This window comes from Takifugu flavidus, chromosome 18, assembly GCF_003711565.1.
Source record: "Takifugu flavidus isolate HTHZ2018 chromosome 18, ASM371156v2, whole genome shotgun sequence".
In the NCBI taxonomy this organism is placed as follows: Eukaryota; Metazoa; Chordata; class Actinopteri; order Tetraodontiformes; family Tetraodontidae; genus Takifugu; species Takifugu flavidus.
The window spans coordinates 2,320,433-2,338,678 of NC_079537.1; the positions used below are offsets into that span (position 1 = coordinate 2,320,433).

General features: G+C 39.5%; 1 protein-coding gene across 1 annotated transcript in view; it reads left to right on the forward strand.

The window, feature by feature from the left end:
- The window catches only part of cbx1a (chromobox homolog 1a (HP1 beta homolog Drosophila)), a 33,537-nt gene extending 15,304 nt beyond the window's left edge, over positions 1–18,233 (forward strand). Inside the window, exons 2-6 of the mRNA XM_057015426.1 lie at positions 13,136–13,319; positions 15,127–15,392; positions 15,485–15,656; positions 15,746–15,840; positions 16,047–18,233. Coding sequence (XP_056871406.1) covers positions 13,136–13,319; positions 15,127–15,392; positions 15,485–15,656; positions 15,746–15,840; positions 16,047–16,197 — 868 coding nt within the window. The 3' untranslated portion in view covers positions 16,198–18,233. The remainder of the gene's footprint in view (positions 1–13,135; positions 13,320–15,126; positions 15,393–15,484; positions 15,657–15,745; positions 15,841–16,046) is intronic.
- Positions 18,234–18,246: the final 13 nt, after the last annotated feature.

Here is an 18,246-nt window from a genome sequence, read left to right on the forward strand (position 1 = left end):
CAAACCACCACGACCACTCCTCTCAAGGATCACAGCAGAGGTCAGAGTTGAGGTGTCAGAAAGGTCATTTCCGTGATGATAATTCTCCACCAGCTCAGACACTGAGGACATTTTTCACACAATCACACGTGTGCATCTGCCCGTCTACCCCACATACCCGTCTTCTCTGTTTGACCTCCACCTCCAGGCTCGCTCTCGTCCTCCTCTCTGTGTTTTCCCTGCTTCTTTTTTCAGAGATACATTGTCAGAATGATGTTTGAGCTGTTTCAGTTCCCAGCATGCAGCACTAACAACAGCTTAAACATATAGGTTTCTCTCTAAAATCAGAGAGTTGGAGAGAAGACCACGTCCCGATCAGTTTACGAGATAAACCTGATGCTACCCTATAGTCTGAGGGATGGCCCTCGGGATACATCTGGTATCCTCATGCTAGCGTGTCTACTGGCCCCAGGAGCAACAACCTGAGCCAGAACCAGTATAGGATTGGGTCATCATTTGGGTTCTGTTCCTATAGAGCATTTCCATATTATGTACAGTTGGTAAAGGAGGAAAAAAGTTAAAATCATAGAACAAAGACCAGAATGTCAAGCATAACATAATTTAAGAGCAAGAGAAACAGCATTGAGAATGGTGAAAAGGTTAGGATGCCATTAGTCAGTTTCTAGCATTGCTGGAAAACATGGAAAATCTCCTCTAATCTGGGATCACAAATGACACCACACAAATGACGGACAACAAGCCCCCATCTTCTGCATGGCAACGGCAGTCTTTTAAGAATAATTTGATAAGGTCAATGCCAGTGAGAATGTGCTGTTGCTTTTGTCTGTATTGATTCAGTTTTCATTACTCATAGCTGACATCAGAACTCTGGTGGCGGTTGGTGGCAGGACGTTGACATTGTTGTCATTGATGGGTATGAAAACACATTTAACTGATCTGTCATTTGATTAGTTATAGATGAGGCAAAACTTACCATACCACGGGCTGAAAATGGTCAAATATTTATCTATAATCCACTGATGTAGCACAAATGAAAACAACTAAAGCAGCTCTGGTGTGAAGGTAATATCCATCCTCTGTTTCTTAACAATGGCTAAAATTGAAACTCACCTCACATTTGTTTGAGTCACAATATGTTCAAAAGCACACCTTAAATATGCAACCGTGCACGGGGATCATGTGACACAGTCACACCCGTACAGATCAGACTAAATCAACTTCCTGTTTGACTGTTAATGAGCTTCACCCTCATCAACAGAAAATAAAGGTTGTTTTTTTTCTCTACCGAAATATTTGTGTGTCTGGTTCAGGTCAGCAGGTCAGAAAAAGGGGAAAAGGAGGGGAACAGGCGGGCGGAGGAGAAGAGATCCCTGCGGAGGAGTGCAGGATGGATGGATGGCTGCATCGCACGCCAAGGAGAGGAAGGAGGGAGGGGAGGGGGAGGAAAATTGGATAGAGGTGAGGGAAAGCAAGACGAGGACCGAGAATGAGAAAGATGCAAATGAAACATATTTTTTATTGCTTGGGAATTGGTCCACACTATTACCATAGGAGGTAGAAGTGTGTGTGTGTGTGTGTGTGTGTGTGTGTGTGTGTCTTTCTGTCACGAGATACACACAGAAAGACACACACACACATTAGTATCTTTTAGATTCAAAGCATTAGATTAAAACAGTAATGGTTTAATCAGAAACAGAATGTGCCCATATTTAATGTCAATTAAAGATATTCAACAGTAAAATGATATTTTAAATAGATTAACCTGACAAAGATGGTATTTTTACATTCTTTGAATATTTATGAAGTAAAGAAAAGTTCGGTCGAGTTCTTAAACAAGATAAAACCTTGTGAAACATTCTGCTCCCTCTCGTTTTAGTTTGGAACTGACACTGAAATCTAATATTTTATAACTCAAATCCTGCTTTGATTCCACATTGTTCCAGTGTAAAGATGGTGAGACACTGTAGAACCATTAGAAATACTGTAGAACCATTATAATAAATGCACACATGCAACCAAATTATGTCTTCTATTATATTTTTAGGTCCAAAAGACCTTATGAGGTCATGAATTTCATATAAAGTCAATTTAACAAACATCAGCTGACTCCTGTTTAACACAAATCAGGTTTTGAATCAGTGAGTATCCATGTTTATGCATGTGTGAACATGCTTCTCTACGTGCTTTTTTAGAGCATGTGTGTGTGTGTGTGTGTGTGTGTGTGTGTGTGTGTGTGTGTGTGTGTGTGTGTGTGTGTGTGTGTGTGTGTGTATTAAGAGGTGTGTTATTTGTGTCATGGTGTTCCTGGTATTAAAGGAATAATTGAGTTGTTCAGCAGACCAAGGACCAATCAACACTCTTCCTGTCACCCTGCAGAGAGAGAGATAATATACACACTCTCTCTCACACACACACACACACACACACGCACGCACACACATGCGTAGCTGACACTCTTCTGCTCTCTTGAAGGAGAATACACAAATTCACACGTGTTGTGTTGGTGCAACATCCAAAACAACAAGATTAGAATAAAATGGCAAAACAGCGGAGAAGCTCTGAAAGGAGGAGAAACAAAAGAGGGAGAGATTGAAATGGATGAAGAGAGAGATGAGCTCAGGTGTGTCCTCGTCTCATTTTCAATCTCATCCTAATTAATTGGGCTGAATTAATCTCACAGTGGGCACACACACACACACACACACAACTATAACATGATGAGAACAGGCACAAACACAACCATGTGGATGAACACACACTTCCCAGGCTCCCTGCTGAGCGCCCAATGGCAGGCAGCACAGTCAGACATGAAATACTGTCCAGCAGCATCATCCATCTGCTTCTTTTACTTTTCTCTCTTTCATCCCTCCATCTCCTCCTATTATTGCCTCATCTCTCCTCCTCTTCCTCCCTCCCACTCGCTCCCTCTAGGTTTACCTCTCCCTCCCTTCATCTGTCCTTCCCGAACACGAGCATCCACATAAACTTTGAGTCAATCGCCTTTTTACCGAACTGTCTCCATCAGTCTTTTTAATGTGACAAACATGGATTCAGACACAGTTAAAAGGCTGCTGAATACAAAATTATAAGGCTTGTTTCTATGACAACAGACAACTGGATTCACCTGTTATTACACATTTGTGCACCTTTTTGTCCTTGTTCTTACCTGTTGTGCAATCATCAGCTGTGAACACCTGCCACTCCCACCTCAGAGCTTTCTAATACAACCTTTATCAAACCTAAAGACAGTAATAATATAGAGTGCTTAACACTAATAATAATGATTTTGTTGATTTGTTTAAACACTTAAAAAGTGACATGTTTTAAATTTCCTATTATGTCCTGTGCATTAAACCTGTGATGTTAAATCTAAAATATATATCAAGACAAGAAAAAACTGTCTATGACAATAAAGTCACTAGTTGGTTTTAACAAGAAACACAAACTCAAAACTCTAGGGCAGTGGGGACGACGGAAAGAGGAGAGGAACGGAAACATACATCATAAATGCAAATAGGTTTGACATATGTGTTTGTTCTGTTTGTCCTCCTAAAGATGTAGAGCTGGAAAAACACTTAAATAAAATCATATGTGCAGTATACGTTTGCTTCAGCCAGTAAGAAGCAGCTTCTCATTCATCCAGAGGAAATGGTTAAAAGTAGGAATCTTAACATTAATGTAAAGATGATGTGCTGGTGTGATGTGTGATGACTGATCTGTTCAATGAAAGTTTAGACCTCTTCTAAAGGTTAAAATTCAAATTATTAATTTAGTCATCTACAGCCTATATGCTACAAGTATTACAGTTTGTTCTCTGGTAAATAAGAATCATTTTTTAAAAATTGTTTGTATTCCATCGTAAGCTACACAACGCTGAATGTTAGTTCTGCCAAATCCCATTAAAAGATGGATTTGTTACATAACACATTTGAGCATAAACGTGTATGATTGTTTTATACCGGCACATTTCAGATCAACTCTACTGATCTGTGATGCCACCTGGTGGAAGAAGGAAAGAATCGACTGGTCACGCGATTAGACGTGCGTGTGAAAATGCTCCCTTTTTTTACTCTTTTTTCTATTGTTCACAAAAAATAAATAAGTCACTTTGTCCAGGTTGTCTTAATGTGCATTTAGTCACTCTCTTTATGAGGAAGGGAAGTCTGGAGGCCAGAGGTCTGGGAACACACCCCTTCTGAGTTTACACACACACACACATACACACACACTAAAGCTAGTTGGTCAGTAAAATTCAGGCTCTTGTGTGACCTCTGACCTGTTGACTCTCACTTTCTCTGTCTCCCCTTCACTTTCTCCCCTCTCATCCCCTCTGACCTCCTGTCTCTGTTGTTCTCCAGTCACATTGATAACAGTCTTCATAATTGAATATTTTAATGTTATTGATCATATAAATTGGCCATTTTCTGATCTCTTATAATCTGTATGCACCCCTAGATACATATTTTCTTTACTGAACTATCTTTCCAATAATTAGGAATCAATTAACTCAGTGTAAGAGATGCATGACAACTGATATTCCTATATTTTGTCTTTATCCAAATTTCTAACTCAATCATAAACCAGAAAACAAAGCAGATTTAAAATGATATAATCTCTTTATATTTGCATTTCTATAATCTCTTCCATCATTTGTTGTCATGCATGTTGTCCATTTTCCCTTAAAACCATGGCCAGCAGTAAGACTCACACAACGTCCATCTCAATGGTCATCTGTCGCACACGCACCCCCGTGTAGGCACTGAGGAGGGGTCGATGAGTGGCCACGACAACCGATGCAAAGGTCAGTCTGGGGTTATTGCTTTGCCAGGGCAACAGAGGGACGTGTCACTCGGCGGTCAAACTTCAGCCTGGGTCAGGAAATGGTCAAATTCAGGGGCTGGACAGTTGAGCTGTTATTATTATTATTATTATTAGTAGTAGTAGTAGTAGTAGTAGTAGTAGTGTTATTATTATTATTATTTTATTATTATTATTATTATTATTATTATTATTATTATTATTATTATTATTATTATTATTACAACTGCTTGTAATAATAACCTTATTGTTGTTACAGGCCATTGCCTGGTGGGAGCGCTCTTCTATTAGTTAAAATCTACTACCGTTTATAAATGATTTACTTTGGGCAGTATATAGTATCCTTTTTATATAGATAATGCATTATCCTCTATTTTCTAAATAAAATGTTTATTTAATATTTTTCAGTTTTTTATATTATCGGACCTGCAGCCATCATTAAAACGTTTACAAAGGGCTTCACGTAAAATACGTAAAACAGTTCAAATGCAACATACAAACCAAAAATATAAAATAGAGAAGAAAATTATATAAAAAGAAAAAATGAATGAAATTCTTCCCACAATGACATGAAGGTGAAACAGGGTTTAAAATGCACCTGCTTTATTTTATTATTAAATAAAGTGTGCTTTTATTTTACATTTGGGTTTTTTCAATAAAATCAAGCAAAAATGTTAATGTTTCTTTTTCATTTTCAACTGATACATTTTGAAATTCATCTTTTAACCACTTAGGATAAATAAAATTGTAATTTTTTTTCTTGCAAAGAAAATAAGATAATATAAGTGAATGAATGAATATAAGCTATATAATCAATATATTTTATATAATAAAATAAATAATAAATCATGTTTCTGGGATTTTTTTTATTATTTACTTTATATTATACTCAAAAAGAGAACATCAAAAAATGGTTGAAATTGTTTTTCTGTGTTACTTTTTTACATATATATTTTGGATTTTCTAATTTAATTTATTAGGTGTCTGTTCTGTTCTACATCAGGAAACTTAACCCAATATGAAGAACATTTTCCACAAACGAAACATTGCAGAAGTTCATCAGTGAGGCTTTAATTTGAGGTATTTTATTTGTATTTATTTTTTTATTCTCTTGTGGAATGTGATCATGATACATGTCTGAATATTATTTTAGTGGTACTTTTAATTATGTATATTAATTTTCCCTGTTATATTATAGATTCTATATCATCAAACATATTTAACATTAATATCTTTTTTTAAATGATAACAATGAGAATGCTCATTATTGAAGTCACCCACAGGGTAGATGGGCCTCAGGGTGTCCAACAGGACATGTTGTGCTCATATGGACCCAACCCCAGCCAGGACAGTGACCTGGCCTTCAACTCAACACCTCTGCTTCAGGCAAGAGGACCCGGCCTTCAACCCTGACCTCTGACCTCAGACCAGTTCAGCCTTGGGTTGACTCCCACAGAAGGGTGAGCGAGGGGTCGGTGGGAAGGTTCTGCTGGGGGTCAGCACGCTGACGCGCAACTGCCAGCTCCAAAACCAACAATACGGGCTTCATAACCTTCTTTATAGATTAGATTAGATTAGATTAGATTAGATTAGATTAGATTAGATTAGATTAGATTAGAGTTATCAATAGTCTTATCCACAACTCATAAATCAAAACTATCAAATTTACATCAAGTTTGGGATTAGTTGACCAAATCAGTGTTGATAGTAAGTAAATATTCAGTGTATTAACATTATCATTGATATTAATATGGCGCTGTACTCAGGAATGTGGATGGGTGACTTTGTCGTCCTTCTTGGCACAATTTAAAAACCTACATGAAAGTTAGACTAAACTGTTTCATTATTTGTGTGTTTAACTTTAAACTCTTTTTCTTTGTATTTTCTTAAAATTGTTGCCCTCCTTTTTTCAAATGACCTTTTTGAGGCATTTTGGTCAACAATACTGTGCTTCCAATGTGCTGTAACATTAATTGTAAACGTTTCTATAAACTACGGTCTAAAGCTTCTGAGCACCTGGTTTAGGCTGGTTAAAAGGACAGCTCTTGCAGGACATGTGTGTAGGCCGGAGCGGCATCTCGGAGCGTCTTAAACATATGCAAGATGCCGGCCTAAACACTCCTGCAGCAGCCATCTTGAAGAACACTGGCCGCCATCTTAAGTGGGCGCGGCGAGGACGCGTCGCCCTCATGCTGCATAGAAGGTGAGCTCATTCAAAAGGGCTTCATACAAAGACAATTCCTTTCCTCCTGCGGCGACAGTGTCATCACTTCCTGCCCGCGGGGTCGCGGCGAGGGCGGTTTGAGGTCGATCGCAGGTCACCATAATGTGAGGTCAAAGGTCACTGTCGAGCCTGTTGTACCAAACCTGTTAAATGGTCTTTTATACTCATCTCGGATGGCTGTTGGTAAATGGGCCTATGACATAATGTGGCTCTTTAAGGAAAGGTTTGTTTAAGGCGCGTTCAGCAGAATCAATGCAAACAGGACAAATCTGCTCAGTCCTGTCAAATACCACAATAAGATTACTCAGAAAATTAATAAAACGTTCATTCCAGGTCATGGTGTTTCCTCCTTAAGTGGGTCACATTGGGTTCAGTGGGTCAGACAGAGTTCACCTCCACAGTTACAAATGTTACGTGTATTTTTGATACACTCAAAAATGTATTCCTTTTATCCCTTTTATCTTCACAGGGTTTTTTGTATCAGCATGTGTTGGGGTTTTTAAAAAAGCATGTTGTTATTTTTATTATTGTGTTTGCATATTATTTCCCCCTGTGTGTTCTCACAAACAATATTTTGCCCTCATAGTAAGTTCAAAATCTTCACCTGGATTCCAATATTGGCCACCAGGGGGAAACTGTGAGCTCCCTCCCAGCTAGGACAGACCCTACATATAAACAGTCACAACATTATTATCTAAAGGCTTTATCCTCTCATTTTAATCTCTTTCATTATTCAGCAGTGACTCTTTTTGTAACCACGAATGTATGGGAGGTGAAACTGAGGCGGCTGGCCAAAGTGGGATCTGATTAATAAGTTACAATCCAGTTTGCTTTTTGGTTCAATGACAGCAAGACGCTCAATGAGCAATTGTTTCAATTTCACTACGATCCAGCAGGAGAAACAAGCAGGAAATTAGATTGTCAGAAATGTCAGCGTCATCAAGAGTTTGGACCTTAAATATCCTCAGGTGACAAGTTGGGGCCCAGGCCTCATTTCAGACACAGGCTAACTGGGTGACTTTCACGGTGTTCTTTCGAGGGTCAGTAGAAGGTCATTCAGGGGTTCAAATCCAGGTCAGAGCAAACAGAGAGCCAAAGTTCATGTTTGATCTGAGCAGTAACTCCATTCCGATTCAATTTGGATTGGTTCTGCACAACAGAACCCCTCCCAAAAATGACAAAGCCCGCTCCGGTGCAAATGGTGTCCCTGCTCTATTATCGGTGACAAACAACTTGCACTAAATGTCGAATTCTAACAATTTATGTACACCACAGTTACAAATAACAACTGATTACCTGAAATCTGCACCATGCAGGATCTTCATGCCTCCTACTCCAACCAACAGCGGAGAGAATCTGGATGAACATGAACAATGTCACATTATCTATCAAAAACAAGGAAGAAGGTCATAATTTGATTCAATTATTTGAGTGTAATAAAATTGCATTGAGAGACAGATTCTGACTTTCACTCTATGGATGAAAGAGATGTAATTTCAGGCAAAACTGTGACTAATCCCAGAGTAGGATCATATGTTTCACAATAAAAGTCCCTCCACAGCTGTGATCCAGAGCTACATTGTAATAAAAGACATTTCCTCACATGTCTGCATTGTCAAGCAGCTTTATGTTATTGAGAGTTACAATCATTGATATTGTATTGATGCTGCTTATTGCTGATGTCCATGTATCAATCATATGAAAGAACCTGGCAGCAAACTTGTGAATTAGATCTCAATGAATTTGATGTCTGTGATTTCAATCCTTTGTTTCTGAGAAAGATTACAATCTTTTTTGTGTCATGCTAACACATAATGCTACAAAGAGTGAGGCTGGAGGCAGGGACCAGTACACCCAGTACACCCTGGGTGAGTCGCCAGCTCATCGCACGACTATGATGGAACAATGTCTGAAAAAGTAGTTTTAATAAAACATATTGTAAAAGAATAAAGCGTTTTAGAATGTTGCGATGAGTAATGGTACTGAAGAACTCCTGCACACTGACCAAAACTGTAAAAAACAAATCAAGTAACACTTAAGCCTTAAATTCCCTAATTTAAAGTAAAAGGTTTTGTAAGCTGTTTGTTATTTGAAAGCTAGCTCTGATCCTTTAAAGCTTCATGTTGGTGCAGATGTGGGATGAGCGCAGTAAAAGCAGCTGATCATCAGCTCTCAGAGTGTGAAAGCAGCTGCAGTCACGTGAGTTCAGTCTGCACAACCACGAGGAGCTGCAGCATTCCAGCATTCCAGCGCTGCAACTACACGTGCACGCAGAACACAGCTTCATGTTTATGCCACTTATTCTTTCTCTTTATTTGGATGTAAAGAAATTGGAGATGCTACAGGGCTGAGATCACTGAGTTGCACTGAGTTGCATATTTCAGGCATGGGATAGAGATGGAGGAGGTTCAGCAGTAGGGCAATGGCTCTGTGCCTCCATCACACACAAACACACATGCACACACACACACAGATGCACACACACACAGAGCCTGGGGCATGCCGCACAGCATGTGTATTAAGGGGTGTGTGCAGAAATGTTGATGCCTGGAGCACATTCTTAAACACAACATGAACTGATCAGCACACACTTCTACATCATATCCCTTTCATATTCAAATAAAATATCTATCTATCTATCTATCTATCTATCTATCTATCTATCTATCTATCTATCTGACAGTTTTATAAATGTGTATTCTTTGACTATTTCTACTTGATATAATATGAAGCCACTGAAAACTCATTTCAAATCCCACCTGGCTAAAGAAAACATTTTTGACTTAATATCAATAGTGAATAAAGATTTACTCGTATATACTGCAAATAAAACGAATACATACGATTTATATATTAATATCACTCAAAAGTACCATCTGGTGGTTAAAATAGGTACTGCATGATAAAGCCGTCACGCAGGGTCAAACAAATCAAATTTATTTTCAAGTTTTGTGCTCTGGCATTTACAGGTAGACATTTTTCGCGGTCTGAAATGACGCTTTAACCTCAAAGGAGGTCTGAATAAACAGAATTTAGAATCTCAGTGAGCTTATGGGAGGGGGGGAGTGAGTCTGGGATGTTAATTATTTTGACGTTTTGAAAAGGATAAAGTGTTGTAATAATAATTACAGAAAGCAAACTGTTTCAGCATAGGTATTTTGCAAACATGTTTTTTTTATTGTTGTTTATTATTGTATTGTTAACATTTAAGTACTATTGTACGTGTGTTGCCTGTGTGCTGCTTATTTCTACTGTGTAATATCACATCAACTTCTTATGTTGCTTCTCGTCTTGCATCAGAAGATTAACACTAATTATTTTTATGAATAAAGTAAAGTAATGATAAAAATATCGAAGAATTTAAATTGTTTATTAAGTAGCTTTATGCTTTTAAATATATGGTCCAGCAAACGGCAGTGTCAGGTGAGGGAATCCATCCTCTGCTCTCTCAACAAAAAAATCATTAAATTTTATCACAATATATATAGTTATCGTCTAAATATTTTTAACTACTAAACGATTAAACGATATACATACATCTTGTGTGACGTGTAGTTCCTGCCTTTGGGTTGCAATTGACACGTGTGGCCACTAGATGGCACAAGAACGACACAGTAAGAGTGGGGGCGCTTTTGTAAAATTATCATTTATATCATCCTGCTTGGGTTCAGTAATGCCATCAATAAACCCAATATTCGACGTTTTGATGTTATAAACCATTACCAACAATAAAATTCATTCTGAATATATTGTGTGCATCCAGTTCTTTATTTTTCTATTTAATGCAATCCTTAGGATATTCACAGTTGTTTCAACGACGAGAAGCTTCTGGCTGACCGCTCTACAATAAAGCTCAACTCGGTTGAAATGTCATAAATAATACATTTATCATATAACAATACACAATTTCTATTTAATAAACTAGGAGAAAATATGAATCAGCTGTTCACCTTGCAGGTAACAGTGTCACATTAAAAACTACAGTTAAAACTAATGCAGATATTGATTGTAAATGTTGAAATTGCTGTGTATATTTTGTCCCTTAAAGACTATTTGCAGGCTCAAAGTCGGATAAGTTTTATTACCTCTGCCAAGGAGGCTATAGCCAGTGTCTGTATATCTGTTTGTCTGGCTGTTAATTGGCAAAAGAACTTCAAAGGTTATTGCCAGATTTTAATGAAATGTTCAGGAAATGTCAATGATGGACCAGGAAAGACCTAAATAAATGTTGGAGATGTTCTGGATTCTAGACTTTGACCTTTGATCATTGAAAAGCAATCTACTATGTTATGTAACCTTATATGACTACTTCCTATAAAGAGTATACTGGTATATTACCGGTGTTAGTCACAATATTTCGAGATTTTTGTTTCTATTTCTAGTATATTTCTGTGTTGTTTTTTTTTTTTTAAAAAATGAAAAGGCTGCAATACTGATCGGGCTTCCCTTTGAAAAGGGGCCAATTGTATCATTGTTTCTTAATGAGACTGACCAAATAAAGGCTGAATTCTATTTTTTTTTAAATCATAAAACAAATTGTTCAGTGTCTTAAAATGATCTAAATAATATTGATTAAATGTAGTCTAGTGTGATAAATAAATCAGCATCCATCAAATCTCTTCATTAAACAACAAGGATGAGTGACAATATGATTAATGTAATGTGACCATAGACCTGTGTTTAATGTATCTGCAACCAAACATTTGTTCTTTCTCAGCAGATAATGAGTATATTAATCAAAATAATGAATTATGAAAATCTACCAAAGTATGTTCCTTGCAGTTGATTAATTATATCACCTCAAAATTAATTATTTAAAATGCTGTAAGAGAAATCTGACGGATAATGTGTCAGCTTGAGTGGAGAAAAGTTTTTGGTTTTTTTTTTACAGCCACAACATGATGGGGGGAAAAGAATGCATCGATCTTCACGGTGCAGTAAATGCCCTCAGGAGACGGCGGCAGCAGGCGCTTGGCCTCACTAGACTAGCTTTTAGAAATTTTGTGAGGGCAGCATCAGCAAATTACAGCAGATAAGACAGAAACGGTTTTTAGAAGTGCTCAGGATTTGATCTTGTTCTTTTTTCCTGTTACCGTCAGCAGTAAAACTTTGCTGCTCTAACCTGGAAACTGCTGGTGCCTGAAGTAATGACTTTTTGATAACTGGATGTATTCTGAAGACCGATAAATTAGCTCAGAGTATAAAACAAAAGAAAGAAAGGAGCATCATTCCACAACAGAAGCAAATGTCTCAATCTAAACTAAAATACACTGCACATTAAGGCAAGCAAAACTTAAAATCATACATCAGGCCTTGGCAACTAAATTATAATTTCTTGAGCACAAATGAGGTAGCAACCAGTAAAAACCAACCACCTCCCTTAGGGCGCGTTCAGAATCCAAATATTAAAGCAATCATATTGAAATCATGGGCTCATTCAGCTTGATTTTACACCAGCAACTCAAACTGTGCAAAATTAGTGTGTAATCCAAATAATTGTATCCAAATAATGAATTGTGAGGGCCCTCATCCAATCCTTAGTAATTCTGGTTCTGGGAGATTGGTTTAGGCATGAAATGACCTTTGTGTATGTGGGGTCATTTTATAGGAACCTGGTAGTTCTCCTTTTTCCTCTTGAATAAAGGAGCCATTATCATTCCTGCTCCATGTGCCTAATGTGAACATGTCTGGCCCTCCTTGTTTAACAGCCAGTGTCTTGATATCTCCTCCATGCTGTTAAGATGTGTTGATGTTCAAACTTGTCCTTGCAATGACACATATGGGTCTGCTACGATCTGAAGAATCTGGTCTGCTAGTGTAACCAGACTGGGATTCATCATTGCTGCAGAATACATGTCATTTCAAGAGTGTTAATAGATAAGAAAAATAGGTCAAATGGTTTATAACAGACTGTGGTTGCCAGATACACTGATGTATAGTGCTCTTTTTTCTCAGTTTTACATGGGGTCAACTTGATTTAGCAGATTAAACAGATTCATGAGTTGTTCTTCCTTAATGGGTTGATTTGGATTTATAAAATCTGAATGATATGGTGTCGTTTAACTGAAAAAGCGCTGTTCCTTCATTGTTAAGCGTGTACTGCGCCTGTAATGGAAAGACTTCATTTACCAGAAAACCTTGCGTTTCCACTGCCGCTTTTGGCGGGCAGAGTGAGACCACCCGTGTCTCCAGTAGACCCCCACCATCACCATTTTCGACAGCGGAAAAGTGGGATGAAGTGGGGCCCACAAGAGTTGCCAAAGCCTTTAATATAAAGGTAAGACTCATGGAAGGCTAGCTGCATAGTTGATGAAACACAATGAATTATGTCCACGTTAGAATTAAAGCAACTTTACAAAGTACTTTGGCAGAGGCCGAATTACATCTACTTGCCATTGTGCTTTTGTACAAACGTTCGTAGCAAGCTGGAGAACATGTTGATGTATTGTTTTCTTTTAAGGCGCACAATGTTATAAAAAAATGTGCTTTTATCAAAGTACGTTGGCTTAATTTTTTCTCAAAATGTGCTTTTTCCTACTCATCTTTTAATGTTTGGATCACTGTTGAATCAGTCGCGGAAGTGGGACGAAATCGTCAAGCGATAATAAACAGTAGTGTTATAATTTAGTTTGTGTGATTACATTGGTTACATTTCTTATTGTGCTATCTGGTTTTCCTGCAGTTATGCATCGTGTTTTAGACCTTTAAATTGAAGGATTAAAAATACCACTTGATGCAGTAAAATAGAAATCATGTAATCAAACCATGTGTTATAAATGTGTGTTGTATAAGTGACCTGCTCGAACACTGAATGCGTTACTACAAAAGCGAAAACACAATACCCCATCATGCCTTGCGCGCATCAGTGTGACGTAAATTCCTGTGCGTTGTTGGCGGGCAGAAAGGGCCTGACGGTGGTTGTTAGCGACGCTGCGGCCATTGTTGTGTCTAGAGGAAAAGCACGTTGGGGTGGATAGAGGTCTTTTTCTACGGTTCTGTGTTGTCACACGCACAGGCCATACGGCGGACACAAGCTCGGTTGAGAGCTGCAACTTAGTTCACGTTTAAGCTACTGGGGATTTCTCTGTAAAGGTAAGGACTTAGCCCACATTGGCTGCTAAATCATGGCAGCCATGTTGCCCTATGGTTGTAGTGGAATGGCCTTCTAAATCACAGTCTTGATCAGGATTGGTAAATATGTAGGCAGTTCCAGTTGTGCAGGATATTGTCGTCATTCTATCATTCAAAAGGACTCGTGTGTATGTTGCTTTAAGCTGGTTGCAGCGCGGGCATGTGTGGCGCATGGCTGCCATCGGTGTGCAGCAGGCTAGCTTCCCCATGGCTCAACAAACACTTGTATGTAGGGGTGTAGAGTGCAGTCATTTTAACCTGTGCGATCTGCTCGTGGGTTTACGGCCTGACTCGAGTAGTATGTAACGAGCTACCGACTTCAGACATGGTTGTCTTATTCCGGAGGCTGTCGAGGTAGGCGTTTTTATCCCCCATTTATTAAGAGCCCATCAGACTGGCAGCCATGACCGCCCCCTGGGAGCCGGCTACAGTTCGCTTCTCACTTACATGTATCTTTGATGTACATTGATATCCCAACCGATTTTCTCACTTTAAATCTACTTTCAGGAGTCAAAGGATGTGTAACGTATACAAAAAAATGACTGGACGCAGGAAAAAATGTAATTTGCCTTTTATTTTATTAATGTTCAGTATTTTGTTCAGTTTTGGCTGCCTTTGAGTGCCTCATACATGCTAATTATGGGTGAGCTGCTTGGGCTCGGGCTGCTATGGTGTCAGGCTACTTGCAAATTTGACATTTCATCCCTTCCACATGATGGAAGCACATGCTTAACGACTAAGACAGAGTGGCAATGCTGGGAAGACACTGCTGTGCATAATTGTGATAATTATGATTTCATGTCTGACCTTTGTTGACCCCTGTGTAGAAATAGACCCCTCTGTCCTTTGTATACATTTGGTAACCTGGTTAAAGACACATGCTTGATGGTTGCCTCCTTTATTCACACTTCTGGTTTAGTAACTATTCATTTTTCCTTTTTGAATCACCACAGCTGCCCTCTTCAGACATCAAACTGGCGACTGTAGTGGGAAAGAAAGGCAAGAAGGAGGAGGAGGAGGAAGAGCAGCCTGCTGGATCTGCCCCAGAACCAGCACCAGCTGCTGCTGCTACCCCTGCTGGTGCTGCTGCAGGGGCAGCACCAGCGGCAGCCCCGGTGGAGGAGGAGGAAGAGGAGGAGTATGTAGTGGAGAAGGTCTTGGAGCGGCGACTGGTCAAGGGACGTGTGGAGTTTCTGCTGAAATGGAAGGGGTTCCCTAAGTGAGTAAAAGTTTTTCGTGTCTCAGATTGTTCAAAATAAAAATCTCCAAAAGGATGTGCGGTTGTGTGCTAAGAATAACTAAATTCTGCAGTGAGGATAACACGTGGGAGCCAGAAGAGAACTTGGACTGCCCGGACCTCATCGCAGAGTTCATGCAGAAACACAAAGAGAAGGAAGAAAAAAAGAAAGAGGGCAAAAGGAAAGGCTCCACCGAGGCGACGGGAGAATCTGAAGAACGAGGGAGCAAGAGGAAGAAGGAAGAGGTAAAACGACAAAGACAAAAAAAACCCAGCAACAGGTAGGGAGAAACATCACTCTTTCTCTGGGTTAATTTGATGTTTTCACTCTTCAGGGAGAAAAGGCACGGGGGTTTGGCAGAGGTCTGCAGCCAGAGAGGATTATTGGTGCCACAGACTCCAGTGGGGAGTTGATGTTCCTCATGAAGTGGTGGGTGTTGGTGGCTTTTTGGTTCATTGTGTAGTTTGTGTAAATGCACCATAGTTGTCTTCTTAAAAAGTTATAATGTTAAATAAGGTAAAAGATATGTATTTGGAACTGTAGTAGCCATGTTGATCTAATGATATTCTCTCTATGTCCTCTGTTGGCTTCGCCACATTGTTCGCCCTCTTTTTATGTTGGCGTGGAATAAACAGGAAGAACTCAGACGAGGCTGACCTCGTACCTGCTAAGGAGGCCAATGTCAAATGTCCACAAGTGGTGATCTCTTTCTACGAGGAGCGCCTCACCTGGCACTCGTATCCTTCGGAGGAGGAGGAGAAGAAAGATGAGGAGAAAAAAGACTAATTGAGTGGAACAGAACAAAGGTGTGAAGAAGAACGGATAAACGGGGCAGGAAATCGACTCCATACTGGTGAACTGTCGTCCATGTGATTGATTCCAGCAGCTACTTTGGCAGCGGCAGGTGGAGGGGAGCGACCTGCCAACGTAGCTGACAGCGGACAAAAGTTTGTTTTCCTGCCCTAGATGGAAGCAGACACCCTTTTCCTCAAAAAATGCCCACCCGTATCTCAGCTAAACATCACCTCCCGCTTCAGTTGCCGTTGAAATGTGGTGGCTCGAGGAGCAAAATCGTACTTTTCTTAGGGAGAGAGGTTAGGGGGGGGTTGTGTTGGTCTTTCAGTATCTTCTCTTTGTGCCACCCGAGTTCTCCTTGTCACAGATGCCATGTTTCTTGATCAAATCCTTGAAATGCCAAAAGATAACCATGTGGGCTCAAAGCAGTAACTCTTCAGCACATCCTACCAGCCATGGTGGCAGCCGGTTAGCCTACTTTAAATGTCTGCCTGTCTTAGTAATTCCCTTCACTGAAAAGAGTCTTTGCCCCAAAGCGTATATATATATATATATTTTTTAAATGTTTGTGAATGTAGAGCTGTCGGTCTGCTGTATTTGATGTGTCCAAATCCTTAGAATGTAGTGCCCCTCCGTGTTTTTAATTTAGTTTTACAAATAAAAGCAATCATCCAACCTATCGGATAGTTTAGAAATAAAGTGGCCGACTTGTCAATCAGATTCGTAGCTGCAGCTTGTTTGACACCTTGCAGACTTTTTGTAGTTTACTGTTGGTGGGTGGTGCTGGTGGAGTTGTGCTTGGGGGCAAACGCCCACACCAGAAACCTGTGTTGTCACACTGCCAATATCAGAAACACTGGATGACCTCTGTTGCATAGTTTCCATTATTACAGTACAAAGCATCAAAGCAGTGGAAGGGACGGGGCAGCCTTACCTCAACGACTCAACGTTTAGTCTGTGTGTTGACGCGCTGCTGGTGGCGCCGCTCTGGCTGGTAGGTGGTGGCTTCCTGACGACGACTCCGGGCTTTAAAGGGAGACGATTCAAAGTCTGTTACCTTCATTTTCAACCCCCGTGTTTTGAAAACCTTTAGGGCGTTGATGATTGTATTATCTTAGCGTGAACTGGCCAGGCAACACTCAGCACCAGCTTCAGCACACTCCTTTGTCAACCGTCCTTCACGAAATGGTTGCAGAAACGAATCGGGTGGCGTCTTTTGAATTCAACATGATGGCCACCTTTTTGTGTCGGTACCTGTCTGACGTGTTGTAGTGTTTTACGTGTTGACTGGAGCGGCCATACATGTTTCAATATAATCTGTGTTACAGTTAGATTAGTAGCTTCTTCTGTTAGCAGACCCAGCTGAGCTAGTTTAAATGGACTTTTTCTGTGCAGTCATCTTTCCTTGCTGAGTGGTTGGGCTCTATAGAGGTGTTTGTATTGGAAATATTCCTTATTTCTGTTGCTTTATATTGACCTCAACTTTGAATCAGTAGTTGGTGTTTAATGTTGACCTTTTTTAAAATCCTAAGTAATGGAACCAGTTAGAGAAAATTAATCCCATTTTGGAAGACATTATATTCTCCACCCAGCTGGCAAATAAATTCCAAAGGTTCTGCAGACTCCATATGTGTCTTAAGATTTTCTTTCAGCTCAACGGTTTTTAAAGTGTTATCAGGTCTCACTTTCTCAAATAGCTGCACATGATTAGCTCCTTTGTTAGCCTTTGACAGATCTGAACTGATCATATTTTTGGATTGGTTTTAGTTTTGGGGTTTTTAAAATGATATATACTAATTTTCTTATTGGAAACTCCTGCATTTTGGTTGCCTTCTGACAAAGAGATCAAATCAACTGTAACTGGGTCTGCTACTGCTAGCTTTTCTAACTCATCCTTGAATATTATCTGTATGTACTGGATTAGCTGTTGTCCTGTTGCATGTTCATCGCTTTTTCCTCGTAATGTCACTGTCATGGCTGATCTGATTGGACTTGTTTTGGACAATAAAACAGTTGTTTTTGTAAAACCGTAGTTCTTAA